At 55.2% G+C, this 16,624-nt stretch overlaps 1 protein-coding gene across 1 annotated transcript; it reads left to right on the top strand.

Moving 5' to 3' along the window:
• Nucleotides 1–414: 414 nt before the first annotated feature.
• On the top strand, nt 415–16,266 carry LOC144678322 (integrin alpha-X-like; the record flags this gene model as incomplete). The annotated part of the gene is made up of 12 exons (XM_078538145.1): nt 415–515; nt 1,101–1,174; nt 2,409–2,523; nt 5,463–5,593; nt 6,097–6,242; nt 7,700–7,857; nt 8,019–8,165; nt 10,798–10,874; nt 12,687–12,810; nt 13,973–14,121; nt 15,141–15,281; nt 16,063–16,266. Coding segments are annotated over 12 exons (1,567 nt in total), but the record flags the coding sequence as incomplete, so codon positions are not given.
• Between the last annotated feature and the right edge of the window lie 358 nt (nt 16,267–16,624).

The following is a 16,624-nucleotide window of genomic DNA, read 5'->3' as shown; positions in this document are numbered from 1 at the left end:
GTCAATCGAGGGGGTTAGGGTCTGGAACGCGCTGCCTGAGAGTGTGTGGGAGGGAGGGTCAATCGAGGGGGTTAGGGTCTGGAACGCGCTGCCTGAGAGTGTGTGGGAGGGAGGGTCAATCGAGGGGGTTAGGATCTGGAACGCGCTGCCTGAGAGTGTGTGGGAGGGAGGGTCAATCGAGGGGGTTAGGGTCTGGAACGCGCTGCCTGAGAGTGTGGGGGAGGGAGGGTCAATCGAGAGGGAATGGGATTGTTATCGGGAAAGGAAGAACGTGCAGGATTAACGGGGGTGGGGAGGGAGCGGGACTCGGTGAATCGCTCACTTGGAGAACCAGCGCAGGCACGATGGGCCGAACGGCCTCCTCCTGTCCCCTCTTCCCGCTTTGAATGGATGGTGTCCGGGCTTTTCCTGCAGGATCGTGGTCAGCGCCCCTCTCGCACGGCACGGGAACGTGACAGGGGCCGTCTACAAGTGTGAGGACTCGTCCCATCCCTGCATGGCCATCCCCATTCCAGGTAAGCAGCGAGACTGAGACCCAGGGCAGGGGGCCCTTCAAAGATTCCAGACTAGTCGGCGCAGCCAAAAAAACCAGGACCCAGAGCTGTCTTCGGTCAAGAGGATTGATTGACCCGTTCGGCCTTACAACCCTCTGCCCACACCCCGGCTCCCGACCGACGCTTACTTATACGTGCTCAATGCATTGAATGTAAAAATGCTCTCGATCTGCGCGACCTAATGACCCCTCAACCCCCATCCTCCTCCGTCACCTCCTCCTCAACACCCCCTCTCATTTCCCCCTCCCCTCCACTCACTCCGGAGCCATAAACCCTGGAATTCACTTCCAAAAACTCTCCGCCACCCCCCTCTCTCTCTCTCTCTCTCCCTCTCTCTCTTCCCTCCGTAAAATCACTCTCTCCGACTGACCAGATGGTCACTTACATCGCCTTATGGGGTTCGGGGTCAAACTGGGTTAGGTGCCCATTCCTCTCCGGCGCCGAGGGAGGGGTTTATCACTTTCTAAACGTCACGATGTATCTTTGAGAGTTTGCCTCGCTGTGACTGCGCCTCTGTGGTTTCCTCCCTCACCCCGACCCCTGCAGAATCTCCGGGTTTACACATCGAAGGAGTTGGACTTGGACTCACGGCCAACCCGAGCTCCCCGCAAAAGCTCTTGGTGAGTATCGACGCGTGTGGGGGACGAGGTGAGGCGAGCATCTTCGGCAGATTGGGGGAACGGCACCCAGACGGAGGGAGGAGAGGGATTCTGCGACATGTGGTGACATCGCAACCTCGTGGAGCGGCCATCCTCATCGTCTTCCCCCTCCGACATGCGGCGCTGCCTCAGCACTGACTCTCCGACAGTGCGGGCGCTCCCTCAGCACTTACCCTCCGACAGTGCGGCTCTCCCTCAGCACTGACCCTCCGACATGCGGCGCTGCCTCAGCACTGACCCTCCGACAGTGCGGGCGCTCCCTCAGCACTGACCCTCCGACAGTGCGGCTCTCCCTCAGCACTGACCCTCCGACAGTGCGGCTCTCCCTCAGCACTGACCCTCCGACAGTGCGGCGCTCCCTCAGCACTGACCCTCCCACAGTGCGGCTCTCCCTCAGCACTGACCCTCCGACAGTACGGCTCTCCCTCAGCACTGACCCTCCGACAGTGCGGCTCTCCCTCAGCACTGACCCTCCGACAGTGCGGCGCTCCCTCAGCACTGACCCTCCGACAGTGCGGCGCTCCCTCAGTACTGACCCTCCGACAGTGTGGCACTCCCTCAGCACTGACCCTCCGACAGTGCGGCGCTCCCTCAGCACTGACCCTCCGATAGTGCGGCGCTCCCTCAGCACTGACCCTCCGACAGTACGGCTCTCCCTCAGCACTGACCCTCCGACAGTGCGGCGCTCCCTCAGCACTGACCCTCCGACAGTGCGGCGCTCCCTCAGCACTGACCCTCCGACAGTGCGGGCGCTCCCTCAGCACTGACCTTCCGACAGTGCGGCGTTCCCTCAGCACTGACCCTCCGACAGTGCGGTGCTCCCTCAGTACTGACCCTCCGACAGTGCGGCGCTCCCTCAGCATTGACCCTCCGACAGTGCGGGCGCTCCCTCAGCACTGACCCTCCGACAGTACGGGCGCTCCCTCAGCACTGACCCTCCGACAGTGCGGCGCTCCCTCAGTACTCACCCTCCGACAGTGCGGCGCTCCCTCAGCACTGACCCTCCGACAGTGCGGCGCTCCCTCAGCACTGACCCTCCGACAGTGCGGGCGCTCCCTCAGCACTGACCATTCCCTGACAGATTTCTGTTGTTGATCTGCATTCAGGGGATCTGGGATTTAGCTGATCTGCGGTCTGACGGCCATGAGTCAATCCATCGACTTTGCTCCTTTTATGTTTCTTATTTCTGCTCCAGATGTGTGCTCCATTACTGTCGTACACGTGTGGCAGTAACACATACGTTAACGGGATTTGCTACGAATTTGACAGCAGCCTAACTCCTACCAGGAACTTTACACCTGCTTTTCAAGGTTAGACTGTTCCAAACAACCTCTCTATTTACCTGCCTACTAACCCAGAATGTGTGTGTGCACATGTGTGTGCGTGTGCATGTGTGTGCACATGTGTGCATGTGTGTGTGTGTCTGTGAGCATGTGCGTGCATGCGTGTGAGTGTGTGTGTGCACGTGTGTGTGAGTGCGTATGCATGTGTGTGTGTGTGTGTGTGTGTGTGTGCACTTGTGCGTGTGCATGTGCATGTGTGTGCGTTTTTGTGCGTGTACATGTTTGCGTGTGTGTGCTTGTGTGTTTGCGTGTGCATGTGTATGTGCGCATGTGTGTGCATGTGTGTGCGTGTGAGTGTGTGGCATGTATGTGTGTGTGCATGTGCGTGCGTGCGTGTGTGTGTGTGTGTGAGAGAGTCTGTGTGAATGTGTGAGAGGGAGTGCATGGGTGTGTTTGCGTGTGTGTTTGTGCGTGTGTGTGCGTGTATGCGCGTGTGTGTGTGTGAGAGTGTATGTGTGTGTGTGTTACTCTATGTTATAGTGCGTTATTGTGTGATTTTTGTGTTATAGCGTGTTATTGTATGTTATAGTGTGTCTGAGTGTCATAGTGTATCTGTGTATTATATTGTGTGTGTTACTCTGTGTTATAGTGTGTTGTAGCATGTTATTGTGTATTATTGTGTGTTAATGCATTATCGTGCATTATTGTGTGTTATCGTGTGTTATAGTGCGTTACTGTGTACTATAGTGTGTTGTCCTGTGTTATAGTGTGTTGTGTTTTATTGTGTGCTATAGTGTGTTATTGTGACTTATTGCATGTTATCATGTGTTATAGTGTGTTATTGTGTCTTATAGTGTGTTGTCCTGTGTTATAGTATATTATATTGTGTTATCATGTGCTATAGTGTGTTATTGTGTGTTATTGTGTGTTACAGTGTGTTATAGTGTGTTATAGTGTATCTGTGTGTGTTATTGTGTATCTGCGCATTCTAGTGTGTTATAGTGTATCTGTGTGTGTTATTGTGTGTTACAGTGTGTATCTGTGTGCATTATAGTGTGTTATAGTGTATCTGTGTGTGCTATTGTGTGTTACAGTGTGTATCTGTGTGCATTATAGTGTGTTATAGTGTATCTGTGTGTGTTATTGTGTGTTATTGTGTATCTGCGTGCATTATTGTGTGTTATAGTGTATCTGTGTGTGTTACAGTGTGTATCTGCGTGCATTATAGTGTGTTATAGTGTATCTGTGTGTTATAGTGTATCTGTGTGTGTTATTGTGTGTTATTGTGTGTTACAGTGTGTATCTGTGTGCATTATTGTGTGTTATAGTGTGTTATAGTGTGACTCTGTGTTATTGTGTATCTGCGCGTTGTAGTGTGTTATAGTGTATCTGTGTGTGTTATTGTGTGTTACAGTGTGTATCTGTGTGCATTATTGTGTGTTATAGTGTGTCTGTGTGTTATAGTGTATCTGTGTGTTTTATTGTGTGTTACAGTGTGTATCTGTGTGCATTATTGTGTGTTATAGTGTGTCTGTGTGTTATAGTGTATCTGTGTGTGTTATTGCGTGTTACAGTGTGTATCTGTGTGCATTATTGTGTTATTGTTTCTCTGTGTGTTATAGTGTATCAGTGTGTGTTATTGTGTGTTACAGTGTGTATCAGTGTGCATTATTGTGTGTTATACTGTGTGTGTGTGGCATAGTGTATCTGTGTGTCATAGTGTATCTGTGTGTGTGTTATTGTGTGTTACAGTGTGTATCTGTGTGCATTATTGTGTGTTACAGTGTGTATCTGTGTGTTATTGTGTGTTACAGTGTGTATCTGTGTGTTATTGTGTGTTACAGTGTGTATCTGTGTGAATTATTGTGTGTTATAGTGTATCTGTGTGTTACTGTGTGTTACAGTGTGTATCTGTGTGCATTATTGTGTGTTACAGTGTGTATCTGTGTGTTATTGTGTGTTAGTGTGTATCTGTGTGTTATTGTGTGTTACAGTGTGTATCTGTGTGAATTATTGTGTGTTATAGTGTATCTGTGTTTTATTGTGTGTTACAGTGTGTATCTGTGTGCATTATTGTGTGTTACAGTGTGTATCTGTGTGTTATTGTGTGTTAGTGTGTATCTGTGTTTTATTGTGTGTTACAGTGTGTATCTGTGTGCATTATTGTGTGTTACAGTGTGTATCTGTGTGTTACAGTGTGTATCTGTGTGCATTATTGCGTGTTATAGTGTGTCTGTGTGTTATAGTGTATCTGTGTGTGTTATTGTGTGTTACAGTGTATATCTGTGTGTGTTATTGTGTGTTACAGTGTGCATCTGTGTGCATTATTGTGTGTTATAGTGTGTCTGAGTGTTATAGTGTGTCTGTGTGTGTTATTGTGTATCTGCGCATTGTAGTGTGTTATAGTGTATCTGTGTGTGTTACAGTGTGTATCTGTGTGCATTATTGTGTGTTATAGTGTATCTGTGTGTGTTATTGTGTGTTACAGTGTGTATCTGTGTGCATTATTGTGTGTTATAGTGTGTCTGTGTGTTATAGTGTATCTGTGTGTGTTATTGTGTGTTATAGTGTGTGTGCATTATTGTGTGTTATAGTGTATCTGTGTGTGTTATAGTGTATCTGTGTGTGTTATTGTGTGTTATTGTGTGTTACAGTGTGTATCTGTGTGTGTTATTGTGTGTTATTGTGTGTTATTGTGTGTCTGTGTGCATTATTGTGTGTTACTGTTTCTCTGAGTGTGTGTATTTCCTGTGCTTTTCGAAGGGGTTTGACAGGGTTGATGAGAGGATGTAACGTTCTGTGATGTGGGGAGCGGGGGGAGAGTGGGATGGGTGGGGGGATGGGATGGACCCGCTGCAGGGATCGGCTGACACGCCCTGGATGGGCTGGAGGGTCTCGCCCTGCGCTGTGTGCCCGGGCTCGGTGCCCCTTGACCCTCACACGTGCCCCTGTGTGTGTCTCCGCAGACTGCCCCAAGCCCAAGCTCGATGTGGCGTTCCTGATCGACGGCTCGGGGAGCATCGCCAGCCGCGACTTCACCCTAATGAAGCAGTTCATGATGTCCGTCATCCGGCTTTTCGAAGGCAAGGACGTCCAGGTGAGGCGCGCAGGGCACCGGAGACGGGGAACAAGTCCCGGGAGGGGCTGACGTCGGGGTCTGGTCGATACCTGGGCTGCCGGAGAGCAGGTCCGAGGCTGGGAATCCTGCGGAGAGGGACTCACACCCACCCCCCGAAAGCCACAGGCTCAATTATGGATGAAGCAGGCTCCAGGGGAAGGGCCGAATAGCCTCCTGCTATCTCAGGACCGAGACCGAGGGGGAATCGGGGGAGGAGGGAGGGCAGAGTCGAGGGAGAAGATCAGCCGCAGGCTGGACGAAGGCGGAGTCGAGGGAGAAGATCGACTGAGGGGCCAGCAGCCTCGAGGGTCCGAACGGCCTCCTCCCTGCCCTCACGACCTCGCGTCCCCTCGGCAACACGCCCAGCAGGGATTTCGGGATTGCCTTGAGGTGCCGAATGCGGCAATTAAAAGAAAAAAATGTATGGACCCCCCCCGACCAGTGCCCCGGCCATCCCCCAATTTTTTAATTCTCCTTCTCAGTTTTCAGTGTCGCAGTTTTCGCTTGAGGCAAAAACCGAGTTCGACTTCAACAAATATAAGAAGGTTCCGGACCACGACAGGCTCATCAACCGCATCCAGCAGATGAACTCCGTGACCTTCACTCCCACGGGGATCAAACATGTCACGTATGTATCTATCGGTTCCACCTACCCCGCCCCCACCACCCCCACCGCCCTGTGTAGGTCACGCCTGGGGTTGGGGGGTGGGGGGTTCACTGGGAGCACCTCCAGCCCCTGCGCCCAGGGGTAGAAATGCGGGCTCTCAGCCAAGCGCGGCGATGCCAATCAACCGGGCGGGCGTTAAGACCAAGTGGCCTGCGCATTTTATTTTTCTTGGAAACCTCATCCACGGACGGGGATGAGGGTCCCTAAAGCGAATGGGGATAAGATTAAAATTTCACAGTTGAATGAATAACATGTCCCCCCTCCTACCCCGCCCCGCTCATGTGGCAGAGGGCACGCGAAGGGGGGCATGTTTCATTGCGTTTTATTTCCCTCGTTTAACAACGCGTCATCTCCCCGAGACAGCTCCGTGCCCCTCAGGGAGAGCACGATCGGCCCGATCGCTCTCCTCCCCCTCCCCCCCACCCCCACCACCACCCCTGACCCCCTCGCACAGGCAGCACTGAGCGAAATCGCGGTGCGGGTACCGACCGCGGGCAGAGGTCAGGAAGCCCCGGCACCCCCTCCCATCCGAGCCCGCTTAAGAAGGGACATGCGGACCCCTGGGGTGGGGAGGGGGAAGTGGGGTGTGGATTTACCGGGACGATACCCACCCTTCAACGACAGAGGAGAGACTACCCTGAAATTTCGGAGGTGGGGGCGGGGGGGGCGGGGGGGCGCGATTCGATCGAAGTTTCGGGGGAACTGATAGGGTCGGGAGAGAGAGAGAGAGAGACACACAATTTACACCGCTTGGAGAGAGTCTAGGACGAGGGAGCAGAGTCTAAATTTAGAACCAGACCCTTTCGGGAGTGAAATCAGGCCACGCTCCTTCACACAAAGGGCGGGAGAGGTTTGGAACTCTCTCCCCCCCCGACCCCTGCCCAAAAAAGTGAAATTTGGCCGTTACCCTGAAGCAGCGATGGAGAGATTTTTGACTGGGTAAAGGGGTATTAAGGGGTTACGGGACTGAGGTGGGTAGATGTGTTCATGCCCTGTAAATGACATTGTTAGGGGCTTTGTTAATAACATGCCAATTACATTGTTAAGGCAATGATAAACAGACGAGGGGTATTCATTGCCCTTGAGCACGTATAAATAAGGGATGCCAGTCGGGACTGGTGGGCACCACAGGGGCTGGGGTGTATCATTATCCCTGGTAATGATATTTTAATTTCATCTTGTAAGTTTTCTATGACATTTTGTTTTAATTACAGTGCCCCATTAGCTTAATGAGAAGAGGGTACAATTGGGAGATAGCTGGGACACTGGGCTGGTCTTGGAGAATGGTGTGAGACTAAGCCAGTCAATAAAACTCTTGAGACCGGGCGCGGTGGGATATTTTACCGGAGCGGTCCCGGGGACAGATGAGGGGGGTGGTTTGGCCTGAATAATAAAGTCTTCTTCGCCTCACAAACCAGCGATCAGATCTTCGAGGAGTCCAGTGGGGCTCGAAACGACGCTCAGCGGGTCATGATAGTGATAACCGACGGGGAGTCCAACGATGTGGACGTGACTTTTGCCGTGGCGATCCGGGCAGCCGAGCGCAAGGGCATTCTCCGCTACGCCATTGGGGTGAGTGTCGATGTGTTCCCCTACCCGTGAACCCGGTGCGACCTCCCCGGGGAGTGAAGGTCAGAGTGCGCGGGCCCTTGAGGATGAGCCTGACGCGCCTTTCTGTCTCTCTCTCTCTCCCGCTCTCTCTCTCTCTCTTCCTCTCGCTCTCTCCGACCCAGGTAGGAGATGCCTTTGACACGTCAAAAGCAACCGAAGAGCTGGAGACGATTGCCTCGCGGCCGAGCGTAGACTTTGTCTTCAAGGTCAGCAACTTCGAGGTCCTGAAGGAGCTCAACAATAAACTCAAGGACAAGATCTTCGCCATCGAGGGTGAGTTCTTGACCTTTACCCTCCGAACTCCACCCCCACCAATCTGACCCCTCTCTCCATCCCTCTGTTCCCCAGCCTGTCCTCTCTCTCTATCCCTCTGTTCCCCAATCAATCCCCTCTCTCTATCCCTCTGTTCCCCAGTCTGTCCCCTCTCTCTATCCCTCTGTTCCCCAGTCTGTCCCCTCTCTCTATCCCTCTGTTCCCCAGTCTGTCCCCTCTCTCTCTATCCCTCTGTTCCCCAGTCTGTCCCTCTCTCTCTATCCCTCTGTTCCCCAGTCTATCCTCTCTCTCTATCCCTCTGTTCCCCAGTCTGTCCTCTCTCTCTATCCCTCTGTTCCCCAGTCTGTCCCCTCTCTCTATCCCTCTGTTCCCCAGTCTGTCCCCTCTCTCTATCCCTCTGTTCCCCAGTCTGTCCCCTCTCTCTCTATCCCTCTGTTCGCCAGTCTGTCCCCTCTCTCTATCCCTCTGTTCCCCAGTCTGTCCCCTCTCTCTATCCCTCTGTTCCCCAGCCTGTCCCCCTCTCTCTATCCCTCTGTACCCCAGTCTGTCCCCTCTCTCTATCCCTCTGTTCCCCAGTCTGTCCCCTCTCTCTATCCCTCTATTCCCCAGTCTGTCCCCTCTCTCTATCCCTCTGTTCCCCAGTCTGTCCCCTCTCTCTCTATTCCTCTGTTCCCCAGTCTGTCCCCTCTCTCTATCCCTCTGTTCCCCAGTCTGTCCCCATCACTCTATCCCTCTGTTCCCCAGTCTGTCCCCTCTCTCTATCCCTCTGTTCCCCAGTCTGTCCCCTCTCTCTATCCCTCTGTTCCCCAGTCTGTCCTCTCTCTCTATCCCTCTGTTCCCCAGTCTGTCCCCTCTCTCTCTATCTCTCTGTTCCCCAGTCTGTCCCCTCTCTCTATCCCTCTGTTCCCCAGTCTGTCCCCTCTCTCTATCCCTCTGTTCCCCAGTCTGTCCCCTCTCTCTATCCCTCTGTTCCCCAGTCTGTCCCCTCTCTCTATCCTTCTGTTCCCCAGTCTGTCCCCTCTCTCTATCCCTCTGTTCCCCAGTCTGTCCCCTCTCTCTATCCCTCTGTTCCCCAGTCTGTCCCCTCTCTCTATCCCTCTGTACCCCAGTCTGTCCCCTCTCTCTATCCCTCTGTTCCCCAGTCTGTCCCCTCTCTCTATCCCTCTGTACCCCAGTCTGTCCCCTCTCTCTATCCCTCTGTTCCCCAGTCTGTCCCCTCTCTCTATCCCTCTGTTCCCCAGTCTGTCCCCTCTCTCTATCCCTCTGTTCCCCAGTCTGTCCCCTCTCTCTATCCCTCTGTTCCCCAGTCTGTCCCCTCTCTCTATCCCTCTGTTCCCCAGACTGTCCTCTCTCTCTATCCCTCTGTTCCCCAGTCTGTCCCCTCTCTCTATCCCTCTGTTCCCCAGTCTGTCCCCTCTCTCTATCCCTCTGTTCCCCAGTCTGTCCCCTCTCTCTATCCCTCTGTTCCCCAGTCTGTCCCCTCTCTCTATCCCTCTGTTCCCCAGTCTGTCCTCTCTCTCTATCCCTCTGTTCCCCAGTCTGTCCCCTCTCTCTATCTCTCTGTTCCCCAGTCTGTCCCCTCTCTCTATCCCTCTGTTCCGCAGTCTGTCCCCTCTCTCTATCCCTCTGTTCCCCAGTCTGTCCTCTCTCTCTATCCCTCTGTTCCCCAGTCTGTCCCCTCTCTCTCTATCCCTCTGTTCCCCAGTCTGTCCCCTCTCTCTATCCCTCTGTTCCCCAGTCTGTCCCCTCTCTCTATCCCTCTGTTCCCCAGTCTGTCCCCTCTCTCTCTATCCCTCTGTTCCCCAGTCTGTCCCCTCTCTCTATCCCTCTGTTCCCCAGTCTGTCCTCTCTCTCTATCCCTCTGTTCCCCAGTCTGTCCCCTCTCTCTATCCCTCTGTTCCCCAGTCTGTCCCCTCTCTCTCTATCCCTCTGTTCCCCAGTCTGTCCCCTCTCTCTATCCCTCTGTTCCCCAGTCTGTCCCCTCTCTCTATCCCTCTGTTCCCCAGTCTGTCCTCTCTCTCTATCCCTCTGTTCCCCAGTCTGTCCTCTCTCTCTATCCCTCTGTTCCCCAGACTGTCCCCTCTCTCTATCCCTCTGTTCCCCAGTCTGTCCCCTCTCTCTATCCCTCTGTTCCCCAGTCTGTCCCCTCTCTCTCTATCCCTCTGTTCCCCAGTCTGTCCCCTCTCTCTATCCCTCTGCTCCGCAGTCTGTCCCCTCTCTCTATCCCTCTGTTCCCCAGTCTGTCCTCTCTCTCTATCCCTCTGTTCCCCAGTCTGTCCCCTCTCTCTCTATCCCTCTGTTCTCCAGTCTGTCCTCTCTCTCTATCCCTCTGTTCCCCAGTCTGTCCCCTCTCTCTCTATCCCTCTGTTCCCCAGTCTGTCGCCTCTCTCTATCCCTCTGTTCCCCAGTCTGTCCTCCCTCTCTATCCCTCTGTTCCCCAGTCTGTCCCCTCTCTCTATCCCTCTGTTCCCCAGTCTGTCCCCTCTCTCTATGCCTCTGTTCCCCAGTCTGTCGCCTCTCTCTCTCTCAATCTCTCTCTCCCCCAGCCTGCCCCATCTCTCCAACCCACTCTGCATGCTGTGTTCTGTCTCACCTTTAACGCGTCTTTCTCTCTCTCCCTCTATCCTGCCAGGAACTGGGAAATCCTCGGGCACGAGTACATTCAAACTGGAATTGGCACAAACAGGATTTAGTTCCATCTTCACCTCGGTAAGATCCTTCAGTCCGAGGACCACTCTGCAAACCGAGAACTGTATCACTGTGTGTTACTCCCCAAACTAATCCCACTGCCCCGCTCTCTCCCCATAGCCCTGTATCAATCCCCAAACTAATCCCACTGCCCCGCTCTCTCCCCATAGCCCTGTATCAATCCCCAAACTAATCCCACTGCCCCGCTCTCTCCCCATAGCCCTGTATCAATCCCCAAACTAATCCCACTGCCCCGCTCTCTCCCCATAGCCCTGTATCAATCCCCAAACTAATCCCACTGCCCCGCTCTCTCCCCATAGCCCTGTATCAATCCCCAAACTAATCCCACTGCCCCGCTCTCTCCCCATAGCCCTGTATCAATCCCCAAACTAATCCCACTGTCCCCGCTCTCTCCCCATAGACCTGTATCAATCCCAAACTAATCCCACTGCCCCGCTCTCTCCCCATAGCCCTGTATCAATCCCCAAACTAATCCCACTGCCCCACTCTCTCCCCATAGCCCAGTATCAATCCCCAAACTAATCCCACTGCCCCGCTCTCTCCCCATAGCCCTGTATCAATCCCCAAACTAATCCCACTGCCCCGCTCTCTCCCCATAGCCCAGTATCAATCCCCAAACTAATCCCACTGCCCCGCTCTCTCCCCATAGCCCTGTATCAATCCCCAAACTAATCCCACTGCCCCGCTCTCTCCCCATAGCCCTGTATCAATCCCCAAACTAATCCCACTGCCCCGCTCTATCCCCATAGCCCTGTATCAATCCCCAAACTAATCCCACTGCCCCGCTCTCTCCCCATAGCCCTGTATCAATCCCCAAACTAATCCCACTGCCCCACTGTCTCCCCATAGCCCAGTATCAATCCCCAAACTAATCCCACTGCCCCGCTCTCTCCCCATAGCCCTGTATCAATCCCCAAACTAATCCCACTGCCCCACTCTCTCCCCATAGCCCAGTATCAATCCCCAAACTAACCCCACTGCCCCGCTCTCTCCCCATAGCCCTGTATCAATCCTAAACTAATCCCACTGTCCCGCTCTCTCCCCATAGCCCTGTATCAATCCCAAACTAATCCCACTGCCCCGCTCTCTCCCCATAGCCCTGTATCAATCCCCAAACTAATCCCACTGCCCCGCTCACTCCCCATAGCCCTGTATCAATCCCCAAACTAATCCCACTGTCCCGCTCTCTCCCCATAGCCCTGTATCAATCCCAAACTAATCCCACTGCCCCGCTCTCTCCCCATAGCCCTGTATCAATCCCCAAACTAATCCCACTGCCCCGCTCTCTCCCCATAGCCCTGTCCCTTGTCCGGAGGGAGGGAGTCCCTATCTCCTCGCCCCCCCCCTCAAGATCCAAAGTCTCCCTTCCCGTCACCCCCCCCTCTGATGCTCCTGGGTACCTGTTGGTGAGGTCTTCACAACCCCATCTCCCTGAGTCCCCCTGTGATCTCCTCGACTGTCTCTCTGCTCCGAGACCCTTCCCATTTCCAACACCCACCCCTCGGGGAACCACCATCACCCTCGGCGCTCATTCCCCCCCCCATCACCAGCACGTCAGCACCGCCCCCACCGCTGCCACAGCCCCTTTTCCCCCCCTGCCCACACACCCCACTCCCCACCCCCCAGACAGCCCGAATATGCCCCGCAGCCGCCTCGTCTGGGCTGAACGACCGAGCGTCTGGTGAATCGTCGCCGGGCGTCTGGTGGGTACCGGGGTTGTGAACTCGCTGACCCGCCTCTCTCTCTCTCTCTCTCTCTCTCTCTCTCCCCCCACCCCACCCCACACCCCACCCCACACCCCCACCCACACAGGACTCCATCACCCTCGGAGCCGTGGGAGCTTTCGATTGGACGGGAGCGCTGGTCAAGTTGCGAGATGGGAAGGAAGTCGTCGTCAATGAGTCGGCGACGCAAGACATGGCCAACGCCTACCTGGGTAAGAGGCACCTCCGTCACCGTCTGTCTAGCCGTCTGTCTCCCTCCGTCTCCGTCTGTCTCACCGTCTCCCTCCTCGTCTCACTCCCTCCGTCACCGTCTGTCTCGCCGTCGCCCTCCCTCCGTCACCGTCTGTCTAGCCGTCTCCCTCCCTCCGTCACCGTCTGTCTAGCCGTCTCCCTCCCTCCGTCACCGTCTGTCTAGCCGTCTCCCACCCTCCATCACCGTCTGTCTAGCCGTCTCCCTCCCTCCATCACCGTCTGTCTAGCCGTCTCCCTCCCTCCGTCACCGTCTGTCTCGCCGTCTCCCTCCCTCTCTCTGTCACCGTCTGCCTCACCGTCTCCCTCCCTCTCCCTCTCTCCCTCCCTATGTTACTCCATCTATCATTCTGTCTCTGTCTCACTCACTGTCTCTCTCTGTCTCCCTCACTGTCTCTCTCTGTCTCTCTCTCCTTCTCTCTCTCTCTCTCTCACCGCTTCTCTCTGTCTCTCTCTCTCTGTCTCTCTTTCCTTCTCTCTCTGTCTACCTCACTGTCTCTCTCTGTCTCCCTCACTGTCTCTCTCTCCTTCTCTCTCTGTCTCCCTCACTGTCTCTCTCTCCTTCTCTCTCTGTCTCTCTCACCGCCTCTCTTTGTCTCTCTCTCCTTCTCTCTCTGTCTCTCTCACCGCCTCTCTCTGTCTCTCTCTCCTTCTCTCTCTGTCTCTCTCACTGTCTCTCTCTGTCTCCCTCACTGTCTCTCTCTGTCTCTCTCTCCTTCTCTCTCTGTCTCCCTCACTGTCTCTCTCTGTCTCTCTCTCCTTCTCTCTCTGTCTCTCTCTCCTTCTCTCTCTGTCTCTCTCACTGTCTCTCTCTGTCTCACTCACCGCCTCTCTCTCTCTCTCTGTCTCTCTCTGTCTCTCTCTGTCTCTCTCTGTCTCTCTGTCTCTCTCTGTCTCTCTCTGTCTCTCTCTGTCTCACTCACCGCCTCTCTCTCTCTCTCTGTCTCTCTGTCTCTCTCTGTCTCTCTCTGTCTCTCTCTGTCTCTCTCTGTCTCTCTCTGTCTCTCTCTGTCTCTCTCTGTCTCTCTCTGTCTCTCTCTGTCTCTCCCCCACATTCTCCTCTGCGGGCAGTAATGGTAATTTAATGAATATGTTCTGTGTTTTCCCTATTTCTCTCCCTCTCAGGCTACACAATGGTAGAGGCACGAAGACAGGGCCAGAGATATTGTATAGTGGGGGCACCGCGCTATAAGCACTTTGGGAGAGTGGTCATTTTCAAACAGGAACTCAAAACAAAGCAATGGACAGTGAAACAGAACATTGATGGGGAACAGGTAGGTAACAGAGCCCCGGGCTTCAGGTCAACCAGTAACTAGGCCGCACTGTCGGAGGGTCAGTGCGGAGGGAGCGCCGCACTGTCGGAGGGTCAGTGCGGAGGGAGCGCCGCACTGTCACGGGGTCAGTGCTGAGGGAGCGCCGCACTGTCGGAGGGTCAGTACTGAGGGAGCGCCGCACTGTCGGAGGGTCAGTACTGAGGGAGCGCCGCACTGTCGGAGGGTCAGTACTGAGGGAGCGCCGCACTGTCGGAGGGTCAGTACTGAGGGAGCGCCGCACTGTCGGAGGGTCAGTGCTGAGGGAGCACCACACTGTCGGAGGGTCAGTGCTGAGGGAGCGCTGCACTGTCGGAGGGTCAGTGCTGAGGGAGTGCCGCACTGTCGGAGGGTCAGTACTGAGGGAGCGCCGCACTGTCGCGGGGTCAGTACTGAGGGAGCGCCGCACTGTCGCGGGGTCAGTGCTGAGGGAGCGCCGCACTGTCGGAGGGTCAGTACTGAGGGAGCGCCGCACTGTCGGAGGGTCAGTGCTGAGGGAGCGCCGCACTGTTGGAGGGTCAATGCTGAGGGAGCGCCGCACTGTCGGAGGGTCAGTACCGAGGGAGTGCCGCACTGTCGGAGGGTCAGTGCTGAGGGAGCGCCGCACTGTCGCGGGGTCAGTACTGAGGGAGCGCCGCACTGTCGCGGGGTCAGTACTGAGGGAGCGCCGCACTGTCGCGGGGTCAGTGCTGAGGGAGCGCCGCACTGTCGGAGGGTCAGTGCTGAGGGAGCGCCGCACTGTCGGAGGGTCAGTGCTGAGGGAGCGCCGCACTGTCGGAGGGTCAGTGCTGAGGGAGCGCCGCACTGTCAGAGGGTCAGTGCTGAGGGAGCACCGCACTGTCGGAGGGTCAGTGCCGAGGGAGAGCCGCACGGTCGGAGGGTCAGGACCGAGGGGGATGCCAAATCAGGTCAGAGGGGCATTTCAGGCAACCGCCTCTCCGCAAAAGTCTGATTGCTCTCTTGGACGTTGTTTTTTTTTCTAGATTGGGTCGTATTTTGGCATGACACTGTGTGCTGTAGATCTGGAAGGTGATGGATGGACAGACCTGGTATTGATTGGGGCACCCCTGTACCACCACGCTGGCATTGGGGGTACCGTGAACGTCTGCCGGATCTCCACCCAGGTAAAGTTGGCGTGGGCGAGGGGCGGTGGGGGGCGAGGGGTGGTGGGGCAGGGAAGGGTTGTGCATTCCTTGCACTTTCCCACATAATGCGATGTACTGCCCAACCCTTGCGTCTCGCGGGACAAACACAAGAATCCCAAATTTCAGAGCACCACAACAAGTGAGACTTCAGGAGAGAAGGGTGCCGATTGGTGGGCAGGACCGCTCTGATTGGCCCACGGAGGAAGGGACAGAGGGAACTGTTCGCTCCCTAAGGTCCCGGGCTATTCAAAAAAAAGAAAAAAAATATGCAAGGCTCGAGCATATTCCTTTTGTTTGCAGAGGTATGGGCCCCCTGAGTATAAATGAATGTCACCTCGAGTACGTACAAGTAAGCTCCCCCGATGGCCTCAAATGGGGTCTCGCCGTCAGCGCACTCTGGGTTGTTTATCAAGTGCTGTCCAGTCGTGGAATCACATCGCACGCTTCTTTTTTTGGGGGGTCGGGGGGGTTTTTTTGCAAGCCCGAGTCCCTTTTTGACTTGCCGCAACATGGTGGCAGCGCTAGGCGGGGCTTACTGAGGTTGCCCCCTCACCGTTTCTGAGCTGCTTTGCCTCTCCGGTGGGTAATTCGGCCAGGTGAGTTCCAAAAGCCTCCGGACCTTTCCAAACCCGTCCCCGCCCACCCCCACCCCCACCCTCTCAGGGGGCATTTTCAGGAGCGTGGCATCGTGAAGGTGGAGGATATCTTTGTGGACTTCACCCTTGTCTCTCTCTCTCTCTCTCTCTCTCTCGATGCCCAGGGCGATACCTCGTGCTTTTCCACCCTCCGGGGGCAGGAAGGGAACAGCCTGGGGCGTTTTGGCAGCTCCATCGCCGCCCTCGGAGACCTGAACGGCGACGGGTTCCGGGACGTGGCGGTAGGGGCTCCTCTGGAGAATGGGCATCAGGGGAGCGTTTACATCTACCACGGCGTCCGAGGGGGCATCTCTACAGCCTACAGCCAGGTTAGAGGGGTCAGCAGGAGCGGGCTCCAGCCCTCCCTCCCGGACTCTGCCTCACTCCCTCTCTCGCTCTAACCCTTCCATTCCCGCCTTCGCTCCCACTCCCAAGACCAAGCTCGCTCTCTCCTCTCTCCCGCTCTCTCCCTCTCCGTCTCTCCCGCTCTTTCTCCAACTCTCTCCCTCCCGCGTCTTTCTCTCTCCCGATCTCGACCCCACCCTCTCCTGGTCTAACTTTGACCCTCTCTCTCTGTCTCCCTCTCTCCCATTCTCTAACCCTTGCCAACACCTACCTCTGTCTCCCATTACCGCAAGCCCTCCCTCGATCTCACTCCCTCTCTCCCCAGCTCTCCCTTCCCCCCCC

This window comes from Cetorhinus maximus, unplaced genomic scaffold (genome assembly GCF_964194155.1).
Source record: "Cetorhinus maximus unplaced genomic scaffold, sCetMax3.hap1.1 HAP1_SCAFFOLD_4021, whole genome shotgun sequence".
Classification (NCBI taxonomy): Eukaryota; Metazoa; Chordata; class Chondrichthyes; order Lamniformes; family Cetorhinidae; genus Cetorhinus; species Cetorhinus maximus.
Note: the sequence above shows the minus strand (reverse complement) of the source record. Positions and strands in the feature narration are given on the sequence as shown.